This window comes from Lissotriton helveticus, chromosome 9 (assembly GCF_964261635.1).
Source record: "Lissotriton helveticus chromosome 9, aLisHel1.1, whole genome shotgun sequence".
NCBI lineage: Eukaryota > Metazoa > Chordata > Amphibia > Caudata > Salamandridae > Lissotriton > Lissotriton helveticus.
Genome location: NC_136070.1, coordinates 1,258,084,135 through 1,258,109,786, shown reverse-complemented (window position 1 = coordinate 1,258,109,786; position 25,652 = coordinate 1,258,084,135). Strand labels below are relative to the sequence as shown.

The 25,652-nt window shown below is 48.4% G+C and overlaps 1 protein-coding gene across 1 annotated transcript in view; it reads left to right on the top strand.

The window, feature by feature from the left end:
- Positions 1–25,652, top strand: part of PRKAR2A (protein kinase cAMP-dependent type II regulatory subunit alpha) — a 610,052-nt gene that overhangs the window by 265,455 nt on the left and 318,945 nt on the right. Inside the window, exon 4 of the mRNA XM_078661792.1 lies at positions 550–633. Coding sequence (XP_078517918.1) covers positions 550–633 — 84 coding nt within the window. The remainder of the gene's footprint in view (positions 1–549; positions 634–25,652) is intronic.

The following is a 25,652-nucleotide window of genomic DNA, read 5'->3' as shown; positions in this document are numbered from 1 at the left end:
TACAAGAGCCTTTGTTTTTGTAAATACGTGACCTGCTACTGGTCGGCATGATGGAACATAGGATGAAGGGTGAGAACATAAAGGCACAGTGCCAGATTTCACTTTCGTGTGTATGACTAACTGTCTATACTTACATTGCCGTTTATAACCCTTTTTTTCTGAACAGATGTTTTTGAAAGATTTTTTTTTCACTTATATGCAAATGTAGTGGAACATTGATTTAAAATTGGGTGCTTTTGAGAAATAGAAAAAAACATTTGACTACGGTACCCTTTTTAATAGGCTGCAGAGATTTTTCTTTTTTAAATTTTGCACACTTATCTACTGAAAAGTCATAAGCATGTGTACATTTTTATATATGTGTTTGAAAGTATTCCGGGATCCTGCATGTGGACCGGACAGTTCACGGCTTATGACTTTTGATGAGGATTCCCTGGAAAGGAACTAGAATTACTGGTAAGTAGTTTTTCCCTTCCTACTATTACTGGTTACTTAAATCATTTCTGCTGAAAGAATCTAAACAGTGTTTCTAATATTGTACTTTTCCAGGTTGTTCACCCTAAAACAGACGAGCAGCGACTAAGACTACAAGAAGCTTGCAAAGATATTCTGATCTTCAAAAGTCTTGATCAGGTAATATTTGGAGACACAAATAGCAGTTAATTGTGGCAGTGTTACTATTAAAATCTCTTCCTCACCCATTGTAGAGTATGTTGAATCGAAGCCTCTAATTACTTGTTTTATTTTTATTTTTTTGTGTTATGGACATAATTTCTTCATTACCATAGAGTGGGGGGATTTCAGGCATAATTGTTGTAACCTGCAGGGCCTTGTGTTTTTCAGCTGGCTGCAGTAGCTAGGCACTGGCATGACAATGTCCTGGAATAGCTTCTATAGTTTTCCAAGAAAACAACAGGTTCGAGGCATGTGGGCTGCTGAATTCATATCTATAGCATAGATCGCCGCCTAGTGTTGGGTCCGGATGATTGCACATTGTTGTCCTGGAAGAGTCTTCGAAGTATCACGAGATAGGTGGCTCCTCCCCTGGACTACAGTGCGTATGGGCATCGACTCCATCCCCAGATTGTTTTTTTCCGCCATTGGGTTCGGATGCATATTTGATCACTCAAGATCGGAATCAATAGAAACTTTCCTTTAGGCCCGAAGGCCTTTCCTTAGTGTCGGTATTGTCTTGCGTTCGGTGCCCAGCTCTGTTCCGGCTCAGTTCCCGAGTCGGACTTCCAGAGGAGTCGCGTGGCTCTTCGGTGCTCGAGGCCCAGTCGACGCAACCAGACTTTCGACTACGCATCATGGAACGGAGCCCGTTCAAGAAATGTTCCGTGTGCGCATCTAAGTATCCCCACATCGACATCCACCCGGTGTGCAACAAGTGCCTGTCGCCGGATCACGATGAAGCCAACTGTATGGCTTGTTCCCGTTTTCGCTCGAAGAAGACGATTCGGCAGTCGGCACCGGTGGACATTTTCGAGGGGGAAGAAGCGGACGAGCAAGAAGTTCGAGAGCCGCTTTCAACTCCGGCAGAGGAGATCGACTACAACTACGACGCGGACGTCGAAGTAATCGATGCAGAAGAAGTCGTCGACAAGGTAGGAGACGACAATGAGGCCTATGGGGCCACGGAAGATAGCTCAGGCGAAGAGCTATGCCTCGATCGAACAATCACTAAGGCTCAGGTCGAGGGATCGCCACATAGCCTTACCCAAGACCTTACAACTGGATCCACGGTCTCGCCTACGGGCCCGACTACGGACACTTCTGCGGAGCCGCCATTGGTAAAATCGAAACCGAAAGTGAAAGCTTCGGTCTCGACGAAACAGAAAGTGATTGAGACGCCATCGAAACAGAAGACGTCTGTCGCTCCGGTCGCCTCCTCGTCTTCCGACATGTCGGGGCAGCCGAAGAAGGTTGTCGATCCGGTTAAAGCGCCCAAGGGCATCGAACCGAAGTCGCTCAAGGGCGTCGAGCCCAAATCGCTCAAGGGCGTCGAGCCTAAGATTGGGGCACCAAAGCCGACTGTCAAGCCCGCTGACCCGAAACCGTCGGCACCGAAGGCCGTCGTCACGGCCGGAGGACACAGCGCTCCAAAAGAGGCACTTCCTGCACATCGACCGGAGAAGGCCAAAAGTTCTGCGCTCGAGTCGGCACATGCTGGTAGACCGAGGACGCCTGTCGGGTCGACGAAACTGTCCGCCTCCTTCACAAAGCAGGTGTTGGACTCCTTACAACGCATCAGGAGCAAGGCTTCCGAGGTCGATCTGAAGGATTCTTCCACCCCCAAGCCCGCTGCCGTGAAGCCGAAGTCCTCGGCGCCAATCCAGTTCACTCTACCACCGAAAGTGGCGCCGAAGGCGTTCGCACCAAGAACGGTCCACAACGCTTCCGTCAAGGTGTCCACGGGGTCGCAGCCTCCACAGCCAGTGGTGAGCTTGAAGCATCGACAACCCCAGATGGGGGAGCAGTCGGAACACTTTATCGACGCCGACACCGGTAAACTTTCACTCTACAAGAGAAAGATCACGCCAGCTCAGCCTATTGAGTCCTACATCATTCCCTTGAAGCGCAGAAAGCCTTCTACGGATTCCCCAGTTCTGGTGGAGCCGATTGATCCACGGCCTCGGACCATGGCTCCATCCTCACCCACTTATTCAGATGTGGAGGCTGGGGAGGGGGATGATGAATAGTACAACTTCCCTGCCAACACTGATCCTGAGGATCACCAGGACTCATGGACCGATTCGGGGGACCCTGATGATCCGCACACTGCCCAGGACACTCAAGTGTATAATGTCAAAACCTCCCCTGCTGAGGATTCTGCGGCATTCAATGCTCTCATTGAAAGGGCGGCTAAAAATCATGACGTCCAGCTGCATTCTGACCCTGTTGAGGTGGACTTCCTGTTTGATACCTTTTCCACCTCTGAAAAGACTGTCAAGACTCTGCCAATGCTAAAGGGGGTTCTGAAACATGCTGCAGACATTTTTAAGGAACCCACACGTGCCAGGGTTATAAACCCCAGGATTGAGAAAAAGTATAAGCCGGCACCTGGCGACCCTACCTACATCAAGGGCCAGTTGCCGTTGGACTCTTTGGTCATTTCTAATGCCCGGAAGAGGGCGAATTCTCAAACTACTGGTGATGCTCCTCCCCCTGACAAGGAATTGAAAGAAAGTGCTAGAAGCATCAGGGAAGAGGGTGGCGGCTCAAGCGGCCAATATCTGGCGTATTTCAAACACTCCGGCACTCCTGGCCAGATATGACAGGGCACACTATGATACACTTGAGACCCTGTTACAGCACTTGCCCGATGAGTATAAAGAGGCAGCGGAGATGCTCATTCAGGAAGGGAAGCTCATCTCGAATGCCTCTATTAAATGTGCACTGGACGCAGCAGACACCGCGGCCAGGGCAATTAACACAAGTGTGATGCTGCGGCGTCAGGCCTGGCTCAGAATCTCCGGGTTCAAACCGGAGATACAAACCACCATCCTCAATCAGCCTGTAAACCCTGATCACTTATTTGGACCTGAGGTGGATACCACCCTGAAAAAAATAAAGAAAGACACCGAGACTGCAAAGTCCATGGGAGCTCTCCAGTCCCAGCAGTTCAGGGGTAGTACTTTTCGTCGCTCAAACAATAGAGGTGTTTCCAGAGGCCAGATGTCCCAGCAAACACAGTACAATAAAGGTGGGGCGCAGACCTCTTACAACAAGCAGAGTAGAGGCGGCTATCGTGGCCACAGCGCCAAGGGCAGAGGTCGTGGAAACAACAACTCCCGATCCTCCGCCACCAACAAACAGTGACGCCTTGTCACTGCCCCCGACCATACAACACCTGTCGGGGGGAGACTCCAACAGTTCCTGCCAGTCTGGAAATCCATCACCACAGACAGGTGGGTCAGAAAACGTATCCAGTACGGTTATTGTCTGGAGTTAACGTCCACTCCACCCAACATCCCACCAAGGCACCGTCCTATGTCAACAGAGCATTTGCACTTATTGCAGCAGGAGGTGCTCGTCATGCTGCAAAAAGGGGCAATAGAGCTCGTGCCGGCGGAGGACAGAGGCTCCGGAGTGTACTCCCTGTACTTCCTGATCCCAAAGAAGGACGGGTCCCTCAGACCCATACTGGATCTCAGACCCCTAAATCAGTACATTCTCTCAGAACACTTTCACATGCTCACGCTGCAGCAGGTTCTTCCGTTGCTCAATCAGGGAGACTTCCTCGCAACATTAGATCTCAAGGATGCATATTTTCACATTCCCCTACATCCGTCACACAGAAAATACCTCAGATTCACCATTCAGAATCAGCATTATCAATTCAAGGTCCTCCCTTTCGGAGTGACCACAGCGCCCAGGGTCTTCACAAAATGCCTGGCGACAGTGGCTGCGCATCTCAGGAGGCAGAACGTTCACGTCTACCCTTATCTGGACGACTGGCTTGTCCAAGCAAAGTCGGCCCAGCAGTGCGCTGCCAACATGTCCCACACCATTCACCTTCTTCACACTCTGGGATTCTCACTGAACTATCCAAAGTCGCACCTTCAGCCAGCCCATGTCCGACAGTATCTGGGCGCGACAATAGATACTCTGGCAGCCACGGCTCAGCCAAATTCTGTGAGGGTCAACAGCATTCAGTCGCTGATCCAGAAGTTCAGACCTCAACGCTCGCTTCCAGCACAAGTGTTCATGCAGTTGATAGGCATGATGGCCTCCTGCATTTTCATAGTCCCGCATGCCAGACTACATATGCGTCCGCTTCAGGAGTGCTTAGCACATCAGTGGAATCAGGCTCAAGGACAGTTGAAAGACCTAGTGTTGGTGACGGGTCGGGCATACAACTCTGCATTGGTGGAATCCACACAACCTTTGCAAGGGCCGACCGTTCCAAGAGCCTGTGCCACAAATTATTCTGACAACGGACGCATCTCTCCAGGGATGGGGAGCTCATGTACTCCACTACACGGTGCAGGGACTATGGACAACGCAGCAACAGAAGATGCACATCAACTACCTAGAACTGATGGCAATCTTCATGGCGATGAAGGCATTCAAAGTTCATCTGTGCAACAAAGTCGTGTTGATCCGGACGGACAACATGACGGCCATGTACTATATTCAAAAGCAGGGAGGTACATATTCTCCACAGTTGTCTCATCTGGCTCAGAGCATGTGGAAGTGGGCCATTCAGAGGAACATCTTCCTCATGGCGGAACACCTCCCGGGCAAGGACAATCAGATGGCGGATCTGCTCAGCAGGTACAGCCACCAAATGCACGAGTGGGAGATACATCCATCAGTACTCCGCTCGTACTTCCAGCAGTGGGGTCATCTAGAGATAGAGCTATTCGCCACAAGGGAAAACGCAAAATACCAATGCTTTGCCGCCAGGTTCCCGCACCCACAGTCGCAGGGCAATGCGATATGGATGAACTGGTCAGGCAGATTTGCGTACGCTTTTCCCCCAGCACCTCTCATACCGCTGGTGGCAAGAAAGCTAAAGCAACACTCGATGACACTCATCCTGGTTGCTCCAACGTGGGCACGCCAACCATGGTACACCACGTTTCTAGAACTCTCCGGGGTACCGCATCAAAAGCTACACTTCACACCCAGGCTTTTGACGCAGAGCCATGGCGACATTCAGCACCCAGATCCGCAACAGCTCAACCTGGCGATCTGGCTCCTGAGGTCTTAGAATTTGGCTTCCTTAACTTACCTCCCGACTGCATGGATATCATACGGGAGGCAAGAAAGCCCACCACCAGAGATTGCTATGCGGCAAAATGGAAGCGGTTTATCATTTACTGTGCAGAACACAACATCAACCCGCTTGATGCATCTACTCACAACATAATTTGTTATTTGTTACATCTTTACAAATGCAATCTGGCGTACGCTTCCATTCGGATACACTTATCCGCCATAGCGGCTTATCTCCAAAACAGGCAGCATCTCTCCGTTTTCAGAGTGCCTGCCATTAAAGCCTTTCTAGAAGGACTGAAACGGGTCATTCCTCCCAGAACCCCACCAGCTCCTGTATGGAACCTTAATGTGGTCCTCACCAGACTGATGGGCCCACCTTTTGAGCCTCTCCATTCATGCGACATTCAGTTCTTAACATGGAAAGTGGCTTTCCTAATAGCCATAACGTCCCTGCGACGTGTTAGTGAGCTCCAGGCGCTCACTGTACAAGCGTCATTCATACAGATTCACTCAAACAGGGTGGTGCTGCGCACTAACCCTAAATTTCTTCCTAAAGTGGTTTTACAGTTCCATGTCAATCAGACTATTGAACTGCCTGTGTTCTTTCAAAATCCTGAGACAGTGGCTGAAAGAATGCTCCACACTTTTGACGTCAAACGAGCTTTGATGTACTACATCGATAGGACCAAAGATTTTAGGAAGACGAAACAACTCTTTGTTGCCTTTTCTGCCCAACACAAGGGCAACCCCATTTCCAAAGCAGGTATAGCCAGGTGGATCGTTAAGTGTATTCAAATTTGCTATCTCAAAGCTAAGCGCACTTTAATGGTACCCCCCCAGAGCCCATTCCACCCGCAAGTTGGGGGCCTCCATGGCTTTCCTTGGTAATATCCCTTTGGAAGACATTTGTAGAGCAGCCACATGGTCTACCCCACACACATTTACTAAACACTACTGTGTAGATGTGCACTCCAAGCAGCAAGCAGCCTGTAGGGCAGGCTGTTCTAAAAACACTTTTTCAAACGTCTGCAGCTGGCACAGGCGGCCGCCGATAATGGAGGGACTGCTATATATTCTAGGCTATAGATATGAATTCAGCAGCCCACATGCCTCAAACTGAATATGCTACTTACCAGTATGCATCTGTTCTTGGCATGTAGGGCTGCTGACATTCATATTGTGAGTGACTGGGTGTGCAAGTGTGTATTATTGAGAGAGTGGCTCTGAGTGGGAGTTTGGTAAATTAGTTGGTGTATGAGTGAGAGTATTGTAAAGTATGTGTCTGTGTGAATTGCTGTATGGGTGATTGAGCAGATGTGTAAGTACTTATATGAGTGTGTGACTATGTATGTAGGTGGTTGGGTTTGTTTGTGTGTGTTATTGGTTGCATGTGTGAGTGAGTTGGTGTGTGGGAGGCTGTATAGATGAATAAGTGGATATGTAGTAGCTGTATGGATGAGTGTGTAACTGAGTGGCTGTATGGGTGAATGACTAGTTGTATGAGTAGCTTTATGGGTGAGTGGTTATGTGACTGGCTGTTTTGAAGAATAGGCTGATGTCTGAGTACATGTATGGGTCTGTGAATGGGTATGGGACTGGTTGTGTGGGTGTCTGAGTGGGCATACGAGAGGTTGTATGGGGGTGTTAGAAGGTGTGCGAGTGGTTCTGTGGATGATGTAATCTGTTGTGTCATTGACCATGTCATGAGTAAGGTAGTATGTGAGGTTATAAGCAGTCCATTGCGGGGGCGTAAGTTATAGTTCTCTTCCATGGGATCCTCATCAAAGTCATAAGCATTAGAATATTCCCGCCCATGCGCGGGACCCCGGAAACATTATATTATATGTGCCCCACATATACTGTATTTTTTGGCGTATAAGACGACTTTTTAACCCTTGAAAATCTTTTCAAAAGTCGGGGGTCGTCTTATACGCCGGGGTCATTTTATAAGCTGGCGAATATAGCCCAAACCCTATATTTTAACAGGAAAAGTAGGGGGTCGTCATATACGCCCAGTCGTCTTATACGCCAGAAAATACGGTATATATCCATACACGGAACTGTTACTGGTGCATCCATGGGCGGGGCCTGGGTCACATGGCTTTATTTAGGCAGTAGGACACTTACCGTGAGCGTGGATGGAAGCCTCATGGACACGTATGGCGCTGAGGAAGGCAATGACTGCCGAAATGCATTCGCCGGTTCATTTGAATAAAGTGCTTCCTTGATGTCCCCTATTGAGGCCTCTACTCTTTTTTCGTGAAGGAGGTGCTTTGAATATATATATATATATATATATATATATATATATATATATATATATATATATATATATATACACGTCAAGGGTGGTCAATACCCCTCCGCCGTCGTTGCATAGACATTCGATGTTGAGAGAGGAAGCTCCGTCGTCGGCTGGTCATCAGGAGACCATCATTCCTCGCATCGCTCGCCGTCCAGGCATTCGACTCCGAGATTGCTTGCTCTGTCGATGCCCAAGAGGTTTTCGACGTCGAGAGAGGGGGTTCCATCGTCGGCAGTGCAGCGCTGTTCGTCTCCGAGAGACCAACGTTCGTCACCGTCGAGGCATTAGACGTCAGAACACCCGACGTCGAGGCCTAATGAAAGGGCTGATTCGACTGCAAGGGACTCTGTGATTATGGTGACTGAATCGGCTTCGCGCCACTCCTCTTCATCTTCTGGCTCCTCAAAATCACCCTCAAGATCCAGAAGTCCGGTCAATAGATCACCTTTACGACGGACAAATCCTTATTCGGAAGTGGTGAGGTTGTCTCCTAGACGAAACCAACCGTTGGATCGTTGGCGAGAGTCAGGGGCTGCCAAGCGGATGCGACAGTATGCCAGTCCTGAGCACAGGTCTCCACTCCAAAGATTGGTGGCAGAAGTGGACAGACGCAGCCCTCCCAGGCGCCAAGTAGAAAGATCGCCTGTGAGGAGGCTATCCAGATCTCGTTCTCCCAGAAGAGAAGAGCCGGCCAAATGTCGTTCTCCCAGAAGGGAAGATCCAGCCAGATCTCGCTCTCCCAGAATGGAAGAGCATCCAAGATGATCACGTGAAAGGGGGCACGGTGCTCACTGCAGGAGTCGAAGATCTCCATCTTCTTCTTCTTCCTCAACCCGGTCTTCCAGGAGAAATTATTCTCCCACGCTTCCAGAGTTTCTCCAGTGGATGACATCAACACTTATCTAGATGTCCTGCAGAGAGGGGCTAAGAAACTCAACATTGAAATGTCTGTCCCCCAAGTGGCTACGACAGTGATTTTTAAAACGCTGCATCAAAAATCTGTTTCACGTCCATTACTACCCTTGGTCCCGGGAATTATGGATCCTGTCAAAGGCATTTTTCTAACTCCAGCGACTATTAGGGCGGTGCCGGCGCGCATACAAAAAAAATACAAACCAGCTGACTCCGACCCAGTCTTTGTGAAAGCTGACCCTCCAGCAGGCTCTGTGATTGTAGCAGCGGCACAGAAGACACATGCAGTGGCTGCCTCCTCCTCAGTTCCGCCAGAGAAAGACAGCAAATCACAGGACTCATGGGGTCGAAAGGTATGCAATTCTGCTTCTTCTTCCCTGAAGATCTCCAGGTAGATATGATAGAGCCCTATGGGATTCCATGGATCGGTTCAAGTCCAAACTGCCAAAAGAGGACCAGAAGGACTTTGAAGAGACACTGACAGAAGGCTGCCTAGTGTCTAACCAAATAATTAGCACAGCGGCGGACGGCGCAGTGCAAGCGGCTCATTCTTATTCCCATGGAGTTTGTGCCAGGAGGTCTTCTTGGCTGCGCCTTACAGGCCTCAAGCCCGATGCACAACAACGCATCTTAAACCTTCCTTTTTCTGGTTCCTCTCTCTTCGGTGAACACGCTGACGAGGAGATGAGTCGAATAAAGACCGAGCTGGACACTGTGAAAGCGGTCGGTCTACAAAAGAAAAAGGAGTTCAAGCGCCGCTTTAAGACCAACAAGGGCAGAGGGGCTCAATAGAGGGTTCAAACCCCTCAGTGGTCCCAAAACAAGAGTCAAGGCAAGACCCAATTTCGAGGAGGCAAATCGGGCAGAAGTAGAGGAGGTCACCAGCAGTCCTCTAACACGGCGACGGGAGGAAAGGCTTGAACAGTGGCTTCCTCTGGCGCCGTTGCCCACTCCAGTGGGAGCAAGTGCTTCACAACATCTGTCAGAGTGGGTCAGCATCACAAAAGATCGTTGGGTGCTGAATATACTGCGCAATGGATACACGCTACGTTTCCGTGCGCTCACAAAGAACATTCCTCTGAAGAAATCTCTTCCCCACCAGCTGGATTTGCTCCGGAGAGAGGTTAAAATTCTTCTGCAAAAAAGAGCTATAGAAGAAGTACCTCCCTCTCAAAGGGGAAAAGGAGTCTACTCCAGATATTTTCTTGTTCCCAAAAGAGATCAGGAGGACAAGTTCAGACCCATCCTAGACCTTCGTCTTCTAAACAAGGTCATAGTCAAGGAAAAGTTCCGCATGCCAGCTCTTCACCAAATATGTCCACATCTTCAAATCGGGGATTGGATGTGTTCAGTGGATCTGCAAGATGATACTTTCACATCCCGATTGCACTGCGTCATCGAAAGTACTTGAGGTTTGTGATAGGCAACAAAACTTACCAGTATAAAATGCTGCCCTTCGGACTCAAGTCCGCACCACGAGTCTTCACCAAATGCATGGCAGTGGTGGCTACTTTCCTTCACAAGAAGGGTCTTTTCATCTATCCGTACTTGGACGACTGGCTCATAAAAGGTCCATCTCCAGCACAGGTAGCAAACGATTTCCAGCTTTGCCTGCACCAGTTGCACAAACTCGGGCTCCACGTCAACATGGAGAAGTCAGTCCAGCGGCCAACACAGTCCATCCTCCACCTAGGCTCCGTTCTGGACACAAAATTGGGAAAAGCGTTTCCTTCGGAAGAGAGACTTTTTTCTATGCGGCAGAAGGGCAGAGTTCTGCTCGAGTCTCTAAACCCAACAGTCCGACAGGTTGCCTCCCTGCTAGGTTCCATGGCGTCATGCATCTTTCTCATACCGAACCCCAGGTTGAGAATGCGTCCTTTACAGCAGGCCCTGGAGGACCAAAGGGACCAAGCGACAGGACGTTGGGAGGACCGGATCTGTCTACCCCAAGTAGCGAAGACTTCCATCCAATGGTGGACTCGAACGCAGAATGTTCTAGTCAGAGTACCTTTTCACCAGCCTCTCCCAACGCTGTCAATAGTGACAGACGCTTCTCTACAAGGCTGGGGGGCACACATGGGGTGCCTTCAGATTCAAGGTCAGTGGTCGGCGCAAGAGCAGACCTACCATATCAACATGCTGGAGCTCCGAGCGGTGCATCTTGCTCTCAAAGCTTTTCTTCCAGCGATCAAGACCAACTCTGTCCTGGTTCAGACAGACAATACAACCACCATGTTCTATCTGAACAAACAAGGAGGCACACGGTAACGCCCTCTCTCCCTGGAGTCACAGGCTATCTGGCACTGGCTTCTCGCTCGGAATCTCAGTGGTAGCAGTGCACCTTCCAGGCGAGTTAAATGTCAAGGCAGACACACTCAGCAGGCACTTCGAAGATCAGCCAGAATGGGTGCTAAACGACGAGGTAGTAGACTAGCTTTTTCGTTGTGGGGGTCGTCCAGCTATAGACTTGTTTACAGACGACGAAAACAGAAAATGCCACGCCTTCGTGTCCAGATTCCACCGGCCAGGGACGCAGGGGAATGCTCTCTTGATGGACCTTCTTCATCTGTCTGCGTGTCCACACAAACGGCTGCCTCGTAGACCAGACCTGTTGAGCAAAATGAACGGGAGGATTCTGCATCCCAACCTCCCGTCACTGAACTTGACAGCATGGCTCCTGAAGTCCTGCAGTACGGACATCTGAACCTACCTCCTGAATGTATGCACATTTTAAAAGAAGCTAAGAGGCCTTCCACAAGAGCGTCTTATGCGTTCAAGTGGAAGAGGTTTTATATGTGGTGCAGGGAGCGTCATCTTGACCCTACTACGGGGCAGGAGGAGGTTGTTCTACCATACCTCCTTTCCCTAGCAACATCTGGGTTGAAGTATGCTTCCATTAGAGTACATCTGTCAGCCATTGTAGCGTATAGGAAATCACCAAGCCAAACTTCTTTCTTTCAAGTTCCAGTGGTCAAGGATTTCCTTCAGGGGTTGAAGAAAGTCTATCCCCCTGTACGGAATCCTTCTCCTCCTTGGGAGTTGAACCTGGTTCTATCCAAGTTGATGGGGTCCCCTTTTGAGCCCATCCGCAAGGCCTCGTTGCAACACCTCTCTTGGAAGGTTGCGTTTTTGGTGGCAATTACATCAGCGCGAAGAGTAAGTGAGATACAAGCGCTGTGTACAAAAGAACCCTACACTGTTTTCCACCATAACAGAGTAGTCTTAAGAGCATATCCATCCTTTTTACCTAAAGTGGTCTCTGATTTTTATATTAATCAGTCCATTTCTCTTCCATCCTTTTTTCCAAACCCTACGACCTCTGCTGAGCGGTCTCTGCACTCTTTGGATCTCAAGAGAGTGCCTAAGTTTTATTTGGAAAATACCAAAAGTATTAGGAAGACGGATCAGCTCTTTGTCAACTATGGTTCAATGAGAGCAGGCTTTCCAGCTTCCAAAAGATCCATCTCCAGATGGATTGTTTCCTGTATTAAATTGTCTTATCAGCTGGCGGGCATGCCTTAACTGTTGTCACCTAAAGCACACTCTACTAGGGGGAAAGCAGCCACAGTAGCTTTCTTACATGATGTCCCTATGTCTGAGATTTGCAAGGCTGCAACCTGGAGATCAGTTCATACCTTTACAAGGCATTAAGTCTTGAATCTGATTCCAGGACTGATACTCAAGTAGGACAAGCCCCTTTGAGGAATCTATTTGGGTAGCCGGCGGCCTGTACAAGCTTAGTTTTTTCTAGGCTTAGTATTGATATTACTGTTTTTCATTATTCCTTTGCCCGCAGGGAGATGATGTGAGGCTCGCTATTCTATTCTAATGCTTATGACTATTGATGAGGATCCCCTGGAAGAGAAGGATTAGTTACTTACCTGTAATCCTAGTTCTCTTCCAGGGGTATCCTCATCAAAGTCATAAGCAACCCTCCCGCCTCCCCGGGCAAAGGATCTTTTTAAGTTGGAGATATGGTTAACCTAAATGTTTCATGGTTTTTTCAGTCGCCGCAAAGAACAACTGACCTAACTGTCACCCCTGAGGCATGATGGGAAGCTGGGGGTCATGGGTGCCTTAAAGGCACAGTGTCAGTTTTGCTGCATGTTGATGCAGGTTAGCTTCATGTAGAAAAGAGAAACAGTAGCAAACAAATTATATCATAAACGCCATTTCCAATAAGGTGAATATCTATATCAATATGAAGTACACAACAACATGAAGAAACAACTACTAACTGATTATTATAAAAATATATTTTATTTTTTCATTTTTTCTTATTTTCTCTACACTTTGAATATATTTGATATCAATTTTAACTTAATATTAACAACAAACACATAGAGAAAACTATACAGAAGGAAAACAGAAACAAAATCAAATGACTAGTTGGTTAGAGGGCTATTGAAGTTGGCAATGCGGTGGGTTGTAACACTACGCACGTTTCGGCCACTGCCTTCATCAGGAGACCGGCATTTGCAACAAAACAAAAAAGGGGGAGTGTGAGAAGTTGGCCTGATATGCAGTGCTCACTATTCTAGTGATCACTATGTATCAGTCCAAACAACCCTTATTGATGATTGGTTGTAAGTCAACCTGATAGACCAGCTATCCTAGTAGCATGGATACGAGCAGTCTAAGGCTAAGACTCTAGAGGGCGTGTTAAGCCAGCTGTTTTACCATCACATTACCCCTTGAACACCAAGGGAAAGGACACCACACAAGTTGTTATGAAAATAAACAGATATTTATTTATAACAAGACTACCCTGAACTCTTTATGAGTCAGGGAGCTAAGCACACAACAAAACTCTTACGAAAATACTTTAAGTCGCACAATTTACACAAATGCCCGAGGGGCACGAAAAACCATATACACAGTAAGTGGAATGCGAACTTGCTAGCAGGTAAGTAATACTTTTCTAGACTCAGGAATCGCTAGGCCTACAATTCTAAACACTGGGATTAGGTGCAGGAGGCCTGTGGACGTCGTGTGCAGAGTGGGAACTCTCACGCGTAAGGCGGGAAAAAGTCTATGGAGGCTAGCAGTTGCAAAGTTACTGTTCTCGGGCGAACCCGACTAGGTGGGTCGAAAACAAGAGTGGATCCGAACACTTAGGGTGTTGGACTATGCTGGAGCACCGGAGTACTCAGGTTACCTAGCCCAGGGGCTGCGGCTGCATAGGGTTGAAGTTGCGTCTGAAACCCTCGTTGAAGATCCAGGAGCCTGAAGAAAGAGTTGCTGGCAGGCGGCCAGTGAAGAAAGTTCGGAGTGATCCAAGCCTGGATCAGGGAAGAAGAAACAGGGAAGAAGAAACCTGTAAGCAGAGGGGACCAAGTTCTGAATCACTAGCCAGTGATTTGAGTGGGCACCAGGATGGCACCGGACGAAGTCACCTCAGCCAGGTGAGTGGGCGCTGCTGGGCTCTGCAGTCTCTCGGACCAGGAGGCGTTGTCGGCGACCAGGATGGAGGTGCAAGCTGTCCCACGAAGGTTCTTGCTGTCGACGTCGCTGGACCCAGGATTGGGCAACAAGTCTTGGCAAATGCAAGGCCCACGCGGTGGACCTAAAATGGCGTCTTGAGGGGACCAGGAGGGTCCAGGGTGCTCCTCTTTTGGAGGGGAGCAAGGGCTAGTCTGGAGCAACCAGACCAGCAGGGTTTGTCGTCGTGGAGCGTCGTGAAGGGGTCACTAGCCAAACGGGCAAGCGACCTGGACAACGCGGTTGGCAGCAAAGAGCAGAAGGGCCCCACGCAGATCTCATGGATGCAGGGGGGCTGAACTTCGGTGCTGGAGCTGCTCAGGGTCGGGGCTTCTCTTACCCCAAAGCACTCAGTCGAGGGTCACTCGGGAGTCGTGCTGGACAAGCGTCGTGCAGTTCTGAAGATGGCCGGTCCCTCGAGGTCTCGTCGCACCCACGAATCACAGCTGGGCTGATGATGTAGGTTGAGGTCAGAGGTGCCAGGGAAGCCGGTTCTCGTCGTGCTGGAGCAGTCTTGATCCGAAGGAGAGACTGGCAACAAACCGCGATGCTTGGTTGGTGCCTGCTGCTGCAGGGTGACTACTCCTTAGTCACAAGGGAGAATCTTGGGAAGAAGTCTTGAGTTCCTTTCGTGGAAAGTAGTTTCGGGATTCAAAGATGATCTGATTTGGAAGGGGGCCAGTTCCTACCTTTATCCTGCAAAAAGGGGCTGGCACGCGACTAGATCCTGCCCTATGGGTGGGACTAGGAGGGGGGTGGTTACACCCCTCTCCTTTGGCGGGCTTTCCCCAGGCCAGGGGCTGGAGTGCCCCTGGAACTGGTTTCAGGCGGCCTATGCACAGTGAGCACCGGGGTGCCACTTGCAGTCACCTTCCTCTAAAGCCCTGCCTACCTAGGATACACAAAATCCTGTCTGGGACGGTGCTGGTACCGCCCCTGGCAGGAAACCCTTTGTCCTTGCCTCCTGGGCTGGGAGGACTCCCAGCAGCAGGAGGGCAGACTTGTGTCTCGGTGGCAGCATCCATTTTGTGGAGCTAAGGCTCTGTCTGACTTTAACCGGGGTTACAGGTTACATACATGTCGTGTCCCTCTAGAAGGGTGGAATGCTAACCCCGTCGCCAGAATTGGCGAGGGGTTAGTATTCCAATTCGTATGACACCTTACTCGACATGTTTTGATAAAGCGATACTAGAGTTGGCACATAACCGCGAGGATTATAATGCACTTAAGAGTATATGGTATGCGATATCATGGAAACGGCTAAGGGATGGATCCCGAAAGCCGCAGACAGGCTCAGCTCATGCCAGAGCACCATCTCACACGATTCCAAGCACTCTGCATTCAGGATTGTTAAGGCCTGCCATAGGAGTGACTGATAGGATATCTGTGTGTCCATATAGGTTTAGATATAGGAATACTATATCTACAGCAGAGGGTGAGTACACCACTCTGCCCCAGCTGTCAAGTAGCCAGTTGTGTCTGATTTAGTTAGTCAGCCCAGGGGTGGCATAATACATGCTGCAGCCCCTGGGAGACTTCTGGGTGCACCTCAGCCCTGGGTACAGGGACTTGAGAGGGCCCAGTGCCAATTCAGTACCTGAGTACAATTTGGAGTAGAGAGAACAGCTAGGCTGTGGGTCTGATTAGCAGGCCCACAGCCAGGGAAAGTCGTAAACCAGTGAAGCAAAAAGCAAAAATCTGGGTGATCATAGGATTGCAGACCCTACTCTCCTACAGGGAGAACATATTTTCTTACTCCAATGAATATGGATCTGTAATAAGTCAATGAAGGTAGTAATCCGATATAATTGGAGTAAGAAAATATGTTCTCCCCCTTTTTTGTTTTGTTGCAAATGACGGTCTCCTGATGAAGGCCGTGACCGAAACGCGCGTAGTGTTACAACCCACCGCATTGTTAACTTCAATAGCCCTCTAACCAACTAGTCATTTGATTTTGTTTGTTTTCCTTCTGTATAGTTTTCTCTATGTGTTTGTTGTTAATATTAAGTTAAAAATGATATCAAATATATTCAAAGTGCAGAGAAAATAAGAACAAATTAATAAATAAAATATATTTTTATAATAATCAGTTAGTTATTAGTTGTTTCTTCATGTTGTGTACTTCATATTGATATAGATATTCACCTTATTGGAAATGGCGTTTATGATATAATTTGCTTGCTACTGTTTCTCTTTTCTACATGATTTCTTTTCCCTACGTGTAGCGAAGGCATTCTTTAGTAGGGGTCCCTGTTTTTCAAAAAGATGCAGGTTAGCTTTTCAGTGTTTTTAGACTGTGGTTTTACAATGCAGCCTGGGAGCTTCCTATGCTTTCAGTGTTTCATGAGAGTTTCCACTGCTTTCTGAGCATTAAAACAGTTCTAAAACAAAACTGTTGTTACCCCAGTATTGGAACTTTCATAGATTCCCATGCTTTGTATCATTCCCCGTGATCGGAATGGGAGTCTCGGTAACAAAAATACCATAGCTGTAGGTACAAAATACAATGGAAAAAGGCCTATGCCTCATTCCCTTTTGTAGCATATCACCCTCTTTGTGTAAAAGAGACCAAACTTTGGCATCAGCCAATCAGAAGTGCCTCACCACTTGGAACCTTCCTGAAGGAACCTCAGAGCCTCAGATTTTCTACCGCACGTTGTGCTTGGGGAGTCTCCTTTGAGCTCTGCTCAACTTCTACTCTTCAAAAGGATTTACTTCAGAATTTTTCTTCAGAATTCCTCAAATTCAGTTTGGAATTGTTGCTGCCATCCAAGATGTCTGAGATTGAGAAGAAAAAAGCCCTTTTCAAGCCTTGTTCCTCCTGTGGCAAGAAAAGGCTTTTTGTGGAGGATAAGCATAAGGACTGTATATATTGCCTCTATCCAGACCACCAGGCTGCTGACTGTAAAATCTGTCGCACCTTTTCAGTCAAAACCTTCAGAGACCGGGAAGGCAGGCTTTTGACATGGCTTCAAAAGCTTAAAACCAGGAAGGAGAGTGTCTCAAGTGACAGTGAGGAGGCAGCGTCGATGGTTTCTACTAAAAGGTCAGTGAAAAGGGGTAGGGGTTCCCCTTCGCCTTCTTTGGAAAGATCTTCAAAGGCCTCAAAAAAGACCCCCAGTGAGTCTGAGAGCCAGGGTCCCATCAAATCTCCTCACAGAAGTGTAAAGGAGAGGGCAGGACCATCCACGCCTTCTGCAGGTGAGAAGACTGCCACAGCCTTCAGAACACCTCCTTCACAGTCTTCTGAGAGGACTTCAAAGTCCTCGACGACGAAGACGTCGACAGCGGAGGTTCCGTCGACGAAAACACCAAAATCAGGTTTATCGTCAGCGAAGACACCGTCGACAGGAGAGCAACCGCCAACGGCGGGGTCCTCACCGTCTACGGAGATATCTAAGCCGACGACGAAGGTACCGTCGACGAAGGATTCGTCGACGTCGAAGGATTCGTCGACGTCGAAGGATTCGTCGACGTCGAAGGATTCGTCGACGTCGAAGGATTCGTCGACGTCGAAGGATTCGTCGACGACGAATGTCCCGTCGACGACGGATACTCCAATGGGGTCGACGACGATGGTGCCGACATCTATGATGACGACGACCGTCTCGTCGGCGAGGGCGTCGACGACTTCTACAGTGACAATGACAACAGCTGGCAGGTCGACGGTTTCATCGTCGACGACGCCAATCTCGACGACGAGGATACAACCGTCGACGACAGATCCAACAATATTGTCCACAGAAAGGAGGGTTACCATTTCGGTGACACGAATCACACCGGAAATAACATCTCCAACAAGCGTATCTTCCCTGATGCCGACCATGCTCCTTCAGGAGGGAGAGTCCGAGGAAGATGAACAGGATACTTACAGCTATGCCAATAGTCCTTCCCAGCTTTTAGTCAAATGCCAGGACACTGACTCAGAGGGCGAATACGGCCACGAGCAGTTTGGTCAACTTCAGCAGCAGCAATCTGAACAGGACATGGTTACGATACCAGCATCTTTCCTTCAAGATCTGCATACGATGCTGCAAGACTATAAATGTAGGGCAAGTAGGCCTCTTCCAGTACCGTCAACGCCTACCACGCCTGCAGGGGCTCCGGCGCCATTTGTGACACGTGATTCTCCGGCTCAAGCTTCACCTCACCCTCACACGTCCTTCCAGCAGGATTTCTCTGGACTACAAGAGGGTCATAATGATGATGATATTGATTCCTCTGATGAGGACCAGCAGTCTAATCATCTCTCTAATCCTGATACGGAATATGATGAATATGTCATTGAGCATCCTGCATCTCCAGTTCCGGACCCGGCGGACTCCCCGCCAGCGGATATTGGGGGCTTCCATCGGCTGATGGAGAGAGCTGCTGCAAGATTTAAATTAGCCATGCCTAAAGTCACTCAAGATTGTTTCTTATATGATTTTAAGGAACCCTTTCGGAAAACTACTAGGTCCATACCTATTGTGGATCACCTATGGAAAGAGGGCATTAAAACTATGAAACACCCAGCGACGGTGGTCCCAGTGCTACCGCGCCTAGATAAAAAATACAAGGCTACCGATGATGCTCCTGCAGCCTTAACAGGTCACCCAAAACCGAACTCTGTGATCTCGCAGGCGGCGCAGAGGAAATCGCGTAATCCTTCGGCCCCACTAACAACTCCACCAGACAAGGAAGGGCGGAGATTGGATAACGTGGGAAAGAGATTCTCATCTATGGCAAGTTTACTGGTGAGAGCGGCTAATGCCCTAGCGATCCTGGGTAGGTACGACCGCCAGCTCTGGTGCGATGTGGCCCCGTACCTTGACCACCTGCCTCCAGAAGCTACGCCTGAGGCAAAGAAAATTTTACAGGAGGGAGAGGCGACATCGATGGAGATCATCGACTGTGCAATGGATATTGCAACAACTGCATTCCGTTCGTTGGCTGGAGCGGCAGTGCTCCGTCGCCAAGGTTGGCTTAAGGCTACTTGGTTTCGGCCGGAGATCCAGAACAAGGTCTTGGATCTCCCCTTTAATGGGGAAGCATTGTTCGGCAAACTAATTGACGAGGCCCTGCAGGACATAAAAAAGGACACAGAGACTGCCAGATCCCTGGGGACCCTTCAATATAGGAAGTCTCCTTTCAAAGGATCCAGAGGCAGGGATGGTAATTACAGAGGATCCTTCCAACAGCAGCGCTATTCCACCACGGGCTCAGGTTCTCAACAATACCGTCAGCCCTATCAACAGCGACAGGGCCAGGCTAACAACTACTCCAGGCCTTACAATAAAGGAAAGCAGGCGGGACGTGGACGGGATTCGTCCAAACGCCAATAGCGGCCTCCTGGCTCTTCCTACTGGACCCTCCTTCAGGAAATCATCAGTTGGAGGCAGGGTCACCAAATACCTTCAGAACTGGTCCAGGATAACATCGGACCGTGTGCTCAACATCATTCGGAAAGGGCATACCTTGGAATTCACGCAAGTCCCTCCACCCAAGCCCCCGCCAGCCACTCCACCGAAACACCAGCGTCTTCTTCGGCTCGAAGTTCAACAGATGCTCCGGAAGGGAGCGATAGAGCCGGTTCCCTCACACCAAAGGGGTCAGGGATATTATTCCAGATTCTTCCTGGTGAGGAAGACGCTAGAGAAGTGGCGCCCCATTTTAGACCTCAGGGAGCTAAACACCTATCTCATCTCCCTGTCCTTCCGGATGGTGTCTCTCCAGGACATCTTAAGGCTTATCAACCCGGGGGAATTCATGGCCACGCTCGATCTCGAGGATGCCTATTTCCACGTTCCAGTTCATCCAGCACACAGAAGGTTTCTGCGATTCACAGTAGCCAAGAGCCATTACCAGTTCAGGGTTTTACCCTTTGGACTCCGCTCAGCCCCAAGGATTTTCACAAAGGTGCTGGCGCCAGTTGCAGCTTTCCTGCGAAGCAATCACTTTCAAGTCTTCCCCTATCTAGACGACTGGTTACTGAAAGCTCCATCCAGAGTAGCAGCACTGAAGGCTGTTCAGGCTTGTACCAATTTATTTCAAAACTTGGGACTCACTCTGAACATCGAGAAGTCTGTATTGGTTCCGTCCAGACGAGCTCGTTTCCTGGGGGCCATCCTGGATTCGAAACTCTCCAGAGCCTTCCCTACTTCAGAAAGGATGCAGAAGTTACGGACCATGGCCCTGGACTTACAAGCAAAAAGGTGTCTTTCAGTACGCCGCTACAAGTCTCTGCTGGGAGTAATCTCGTCGTGTATTCCACTAATTCCCCATTGCAGACTAAAGATGCGTCCTTTACAGGAGCAACTAGACAATCAGTGGAGACAGGTCCACGGTTCATTCGAGGACAGGGTGACGGTCACTCCAGAGATGAAGGAAGCGGCTTTATGGTGGACAGATCAAAACAACTTGTCCCAAGGTCTATCCTTCGCAAACGACCCGTCTCCACAGGTGGTAACAACGGACGCGTCGTTGGAGGGTTGGGGAGCAGTGATGCAGGACTTACATGTCAGCGGTCACTGGTCACCCCAGGAGAAACGCCTCCACATCAACCTATTGGAACTCAGGGCGATCCGATTGGCTCTACCAGCGTTTCTACCTCGCCTGGAAGGTTCACAAGTGCTTATCAGGACGGACAACACCACGGCCATGCACTATGTGAACAAGGAGGGAGGAACCAGATCGCACCCATTGTCGCAAGAAGCTCAGCAGATCTGGGAAAGGGCAATCCTTCACAGGATGTCACTGCGCGCAGAACACTTGCCGGGCGTCCTAAACGAAAACGCCGACAGACTGAGCAGGTCATCATCGGTCAGCCACAAATGGGAGTTGAATCAGAGAGTCTTGGATCAGGTCTTCAGCCTTTGGGGCAAGCCGGACATCGATCTATTTGCCACTCCGACCAACAAGAAATGCCGGTCTTATGCAAGCAGGTTTCCCCATCAACATTCACTGGGAAATGCGCTTTCGATAGCTTGGTCAAAGACATTTGTCTACGCTTTTCCTCCCATTCCTCTGATACCACGACTGATCAGGAAAATCAAGGTGGAGCGGTGCCGGATGATCCCGATAGCCCCGGCTTGGCCGAGGCAGTTCTGGTACACGGAGCTCCATCTGTTGTCCATAGCTCCTCCCTTGCCTTTGAGAATTCTGCCGGATCTTCTCACGATGTCCGACGGACAAATCTGGCACCCAGATCCACAGTCGTTACACCTGACTGCATGGCTCCTGAGCAGCGAGAGTTTATGAACCTGCCTTTGTCTAAGGAGATTAGGGAAGTCCTGTCTCAGGCAAGGGCTCCTTCAACGAACAAGACTTACCGCCTCAAATGGAAAAGATTTTGTTGTTGGTGTAAGGGACAAAGCCTTGATCCTTTCAATTCCAAGCCTCATCAGATCCTGCCTTACTTGCTGTCCTTGGCCAAATCAGGTCTAGCTCATTCGTCGATTAAAGTCCATCTGGCTGCTTTGTCACGCTTCAGAAGGACAGGATCCGGTCCTTCGTTGTGGTCATCCAGGATAATCAAGCAATTTCTTAAGGGCTTGTTCAGGGTCTATCCACCAGTGAGACCGCCCCCTCCTACATGGCATTTGAATTTGGTTCTCTCTCAACTCATGAAGGGTCCATTTGAACCTGTCCATCGTTCTGACATAAAATATATTTCGTGGAAATTGGCTCTCCTTCTTGCTCTCACGTCAGCTCGGCGTGTTGGAGAATTACAGGCTTTGACCATCCAGGAGCCTTTCCTTCAATTTAAATCAGATCATGAGAACTAATCCTAGGTTCATGCCAAAGGTTCCCTCGGATTTCCACTTGAACGAACCTGTCATTCTGAAGGCGTTCTTTCCCCAACCTTCAACGCCAGCAGAAAAAGCATTGCATTCGTTGGATGTGCAGCGATGCTTGAAATTTTATTTGCAACGGACGAAAGATTTTCGAAAATCTTCTCAACTATTTGTGCCCTTCGGAGGTCCTAGTAAGGGCCTTCCGCTCTCCAAACAAGGTGTCTCGAGATGGATCACGAGTGCCATTCTACATTGTCACAAGGCTGCAGGGAAGCCTCTGACTGGAAAGATCCGAGCACATTACACAAGATCTGTGGCCTCTTCGACAGCCCTCTTCGCGGGGGTGCAGATTAAGGATATTTGCAGAGCTGCTACCTGGAGCAGCGTTCACACCTTTACCAAGCATTACTGCTTGGAATCTCTGCAACAAGATGATGCGGCAGTAGGACAGGCTGTCCTGAGGAACCTCTTCCACTAAGGGTGAGCTTTCCTTTCTTTCCCGCCTTCCATCTTTCACATTTTGTATCTAATGTCATGTTGTCTATTGCTATAATTTGCGATGCAAAATGTGATTATCTGACGACTGCTTGCTATTCTGATACAAAGCATGGGAATCTACGAAAGTTCCAATACTGGGGTAAGAAAACAAGTTACTTACCTGTAACTTTAGTTCCCCAGTATTGGTAACTTTCATAGATTCCCATGCGCCCACCCACCTCCCCGAGGAAAGCTCAGCCTACAACAGATATGGTCTCTAAGTACACAACAGCTACGAAAATCTGAGGCTCTGAGGTTCCTTCAGGAAGGTTCTAAGTGGTGAGGCACTTCTGATTGGCTGATGCCAAAGTTTGGTCTCTTTTACACAAAGAGGGTGATATGCTACAAAAGGGAATGAGGCCTAGGCCTTTTTCCATTGTCTTTTGTACCTACAGCTATGGTATTTTTGTTACCAAGACTCCCATTCCGACGACGGGGAATGATACAAAGCATGGGAATCTATGAAAGTTACCAATACTGGGGAACTAAAGTTACAGGTAAGTAACTTGTTTTCTTGTCTCTCATGTTTATAATGCATGTTTGTTCATGGTTTATGGAAATTCTTTACAGCATAATGCAGCTCTGGTGTTTAGGCTGCAATTGTTTATTTATATATATATATATATATATATATATATATGTGTATGTTATGTTATTTATGTTATGTTATTTATTGATTTCTATAGCGCATGGCTACTCAAAAAGAGTGTCCCGGCGCTTTAATGGAGAAAGAAACAATGCTGCCACATAAAAAACATATACAAAATGTATATATATATATATGGATATATGTGTGGGGCACATATAATATAATGTTTCCGGGGTCCCGCGCATGGGTGGGAATATTCTAATGCTTATGACTTTGATGAGGATACCCCTGGAAGAGAACTAGGATTTCAGGTAAGTAACTAATCCTTCACTTCAGGTAGTTATAACAACTGAATTTCTATGGTTTTGTACAAATGAAATGTGAGCCTATAACTTCCCTGTAACCTTTGTTTTTTCAGTGAAGTTCTAAGGTTTTTAAATTCTATTTCCTAACTATAATATCCCTATAACCTTTGATTTTTAAAGTGAATTTCTATGATTTTTTTAACATATTAGTTGTGTTTGCAGAGTGGTGGAGAAAGGGAGTGGGCCTCAGACCAGCTCTTGGCAATACCGCTGTGTGGCACTTACTGGAGGTAACAGGAGGGGTTCTTTGACCCCAAGGATCCTCAACTTCCAAGAGGACTAAATCCTCCAACTGGGAGTGGTGAGGAAAGGTGACGGGCCTTTGACCAGCTCTCAGCACAGTGGGACTTACTGGATGTAACAGGAGGGTTTGTTGACCCCCAGGGACCCTCAGCAGCCAAGGGGACTATATCCCCAACAAGTTGTGTGTCAGAAGGCCCCTTTACAGAGTGGTTTTTGAGAGCCCCCCCTATTTTCCCCACACCTTTAACTATACATGATCCCTGGGAAGGTGGTGGTTACTCCAGTATTGGAACTTTCATAGATTCACATGCTTGAATCATTCTCATCGTTGAGATGGGGGTCCCCGGTACATCAAAATAGCAATGCAAAGCTAGTACAAACTAGAAAACTAGGCCTAGGCCCATTTCAGTTGTGTAACATATCCATCTCTTTTGTAAAAGAGACCAAATAAAAAAACTAACCAATCAGAACAACCCCTCCCTCTAGAACGCTCCTGAGAGAACGTCAGACCTTCATATTTTCTACCGCTCGTTGTGCTAGGTAGTCTCTACTGAGCTCTGCTTAGTTATTTCCTTCATTATTGTCTTGCGAGGTATTTTCCTGCACCATTACTTCACATTATTCTAGACCTTTGTTATCCACTAGTCCTGTTGTCAGACGAGGAGGAAGAGCGTGTTTTAGAGCCTGTGCCCCTGCTCTAAGACAAGATAATGTGGACGACCCTCATATAGACTGTATCTACTGCCCGTATCCTTACCACAAAGCCAAGGATTGTAAGGTATGTCATACCTTCTCCACTATGACTCAGGGATCATGAGGGGCGTATTTTTATTTGGCTCCAGAAGTTAAAATCCAGAAGAGATCCCATTTCTAGTGAAGAGTGATGAGGCCTCTTCTTCTTTATCTTATAAAAGATCTCATAAGTGGGGACGGTCTGATCCCCATTCTTCTGAGGAGCGCCACCTGTGGGTCTGGCAGGCTTAGCCGTACAAAATCTGCTAAGTGAGGTGAAAAGGAGAGACCATTAGTTAGGAGACAACGGTGCAAAAAAAGGTAAGCACCTTCAGCGCCTCCTTGAGGGAAGCAGTACAAAAGGGGGTGGTGATGGACGGAGCGTCTGAACCAATCAAACACTCACACCCAGTCAACAGATCTGGGTTTAATCCATCACCGTTCTTTAGCCCACTCTGCCACCCCAGTTCAGACATGGCCATATGCAAATCAGTCTGACCCTGTGCCTCATGGGAACCTCCTCTAGACTACCATTGACAAGGGGTAGTCTAGTATGCTTTCCTCCTTACTTTCTGACTTACAGTTGATGTTATTGGACTATAATAGGAAGTTTTCAGCTCCTTCTTCAGTTCCTGAACAGACGTCCGTGCTTCCAAGACACCACTCAGTGCCTTCCACCCCTCAGGCAGTAACATTGTTACAGTCAATCACTGTGCCACCTTCAATGCCACCTTTTATCCAACATCAGGACACCTTTGATGATGACCAGGGGGTCAGAGATCTTCCAAATCCGCACAGGGAATGGGATGACTATTTAATTCCCACACCATCATATCCCTCAATGATTCCTATAGATTTTCCACCTGAGGACATAGGTGGTTTCCACAATCTTCCCGAAATGGCTGCCAAAAGATTTGATTTCCTGATGCCAACTTCACAGACAGTGTTTTCTGTATGACTTTAAGGAGCCATTTAGGAAATTGGTA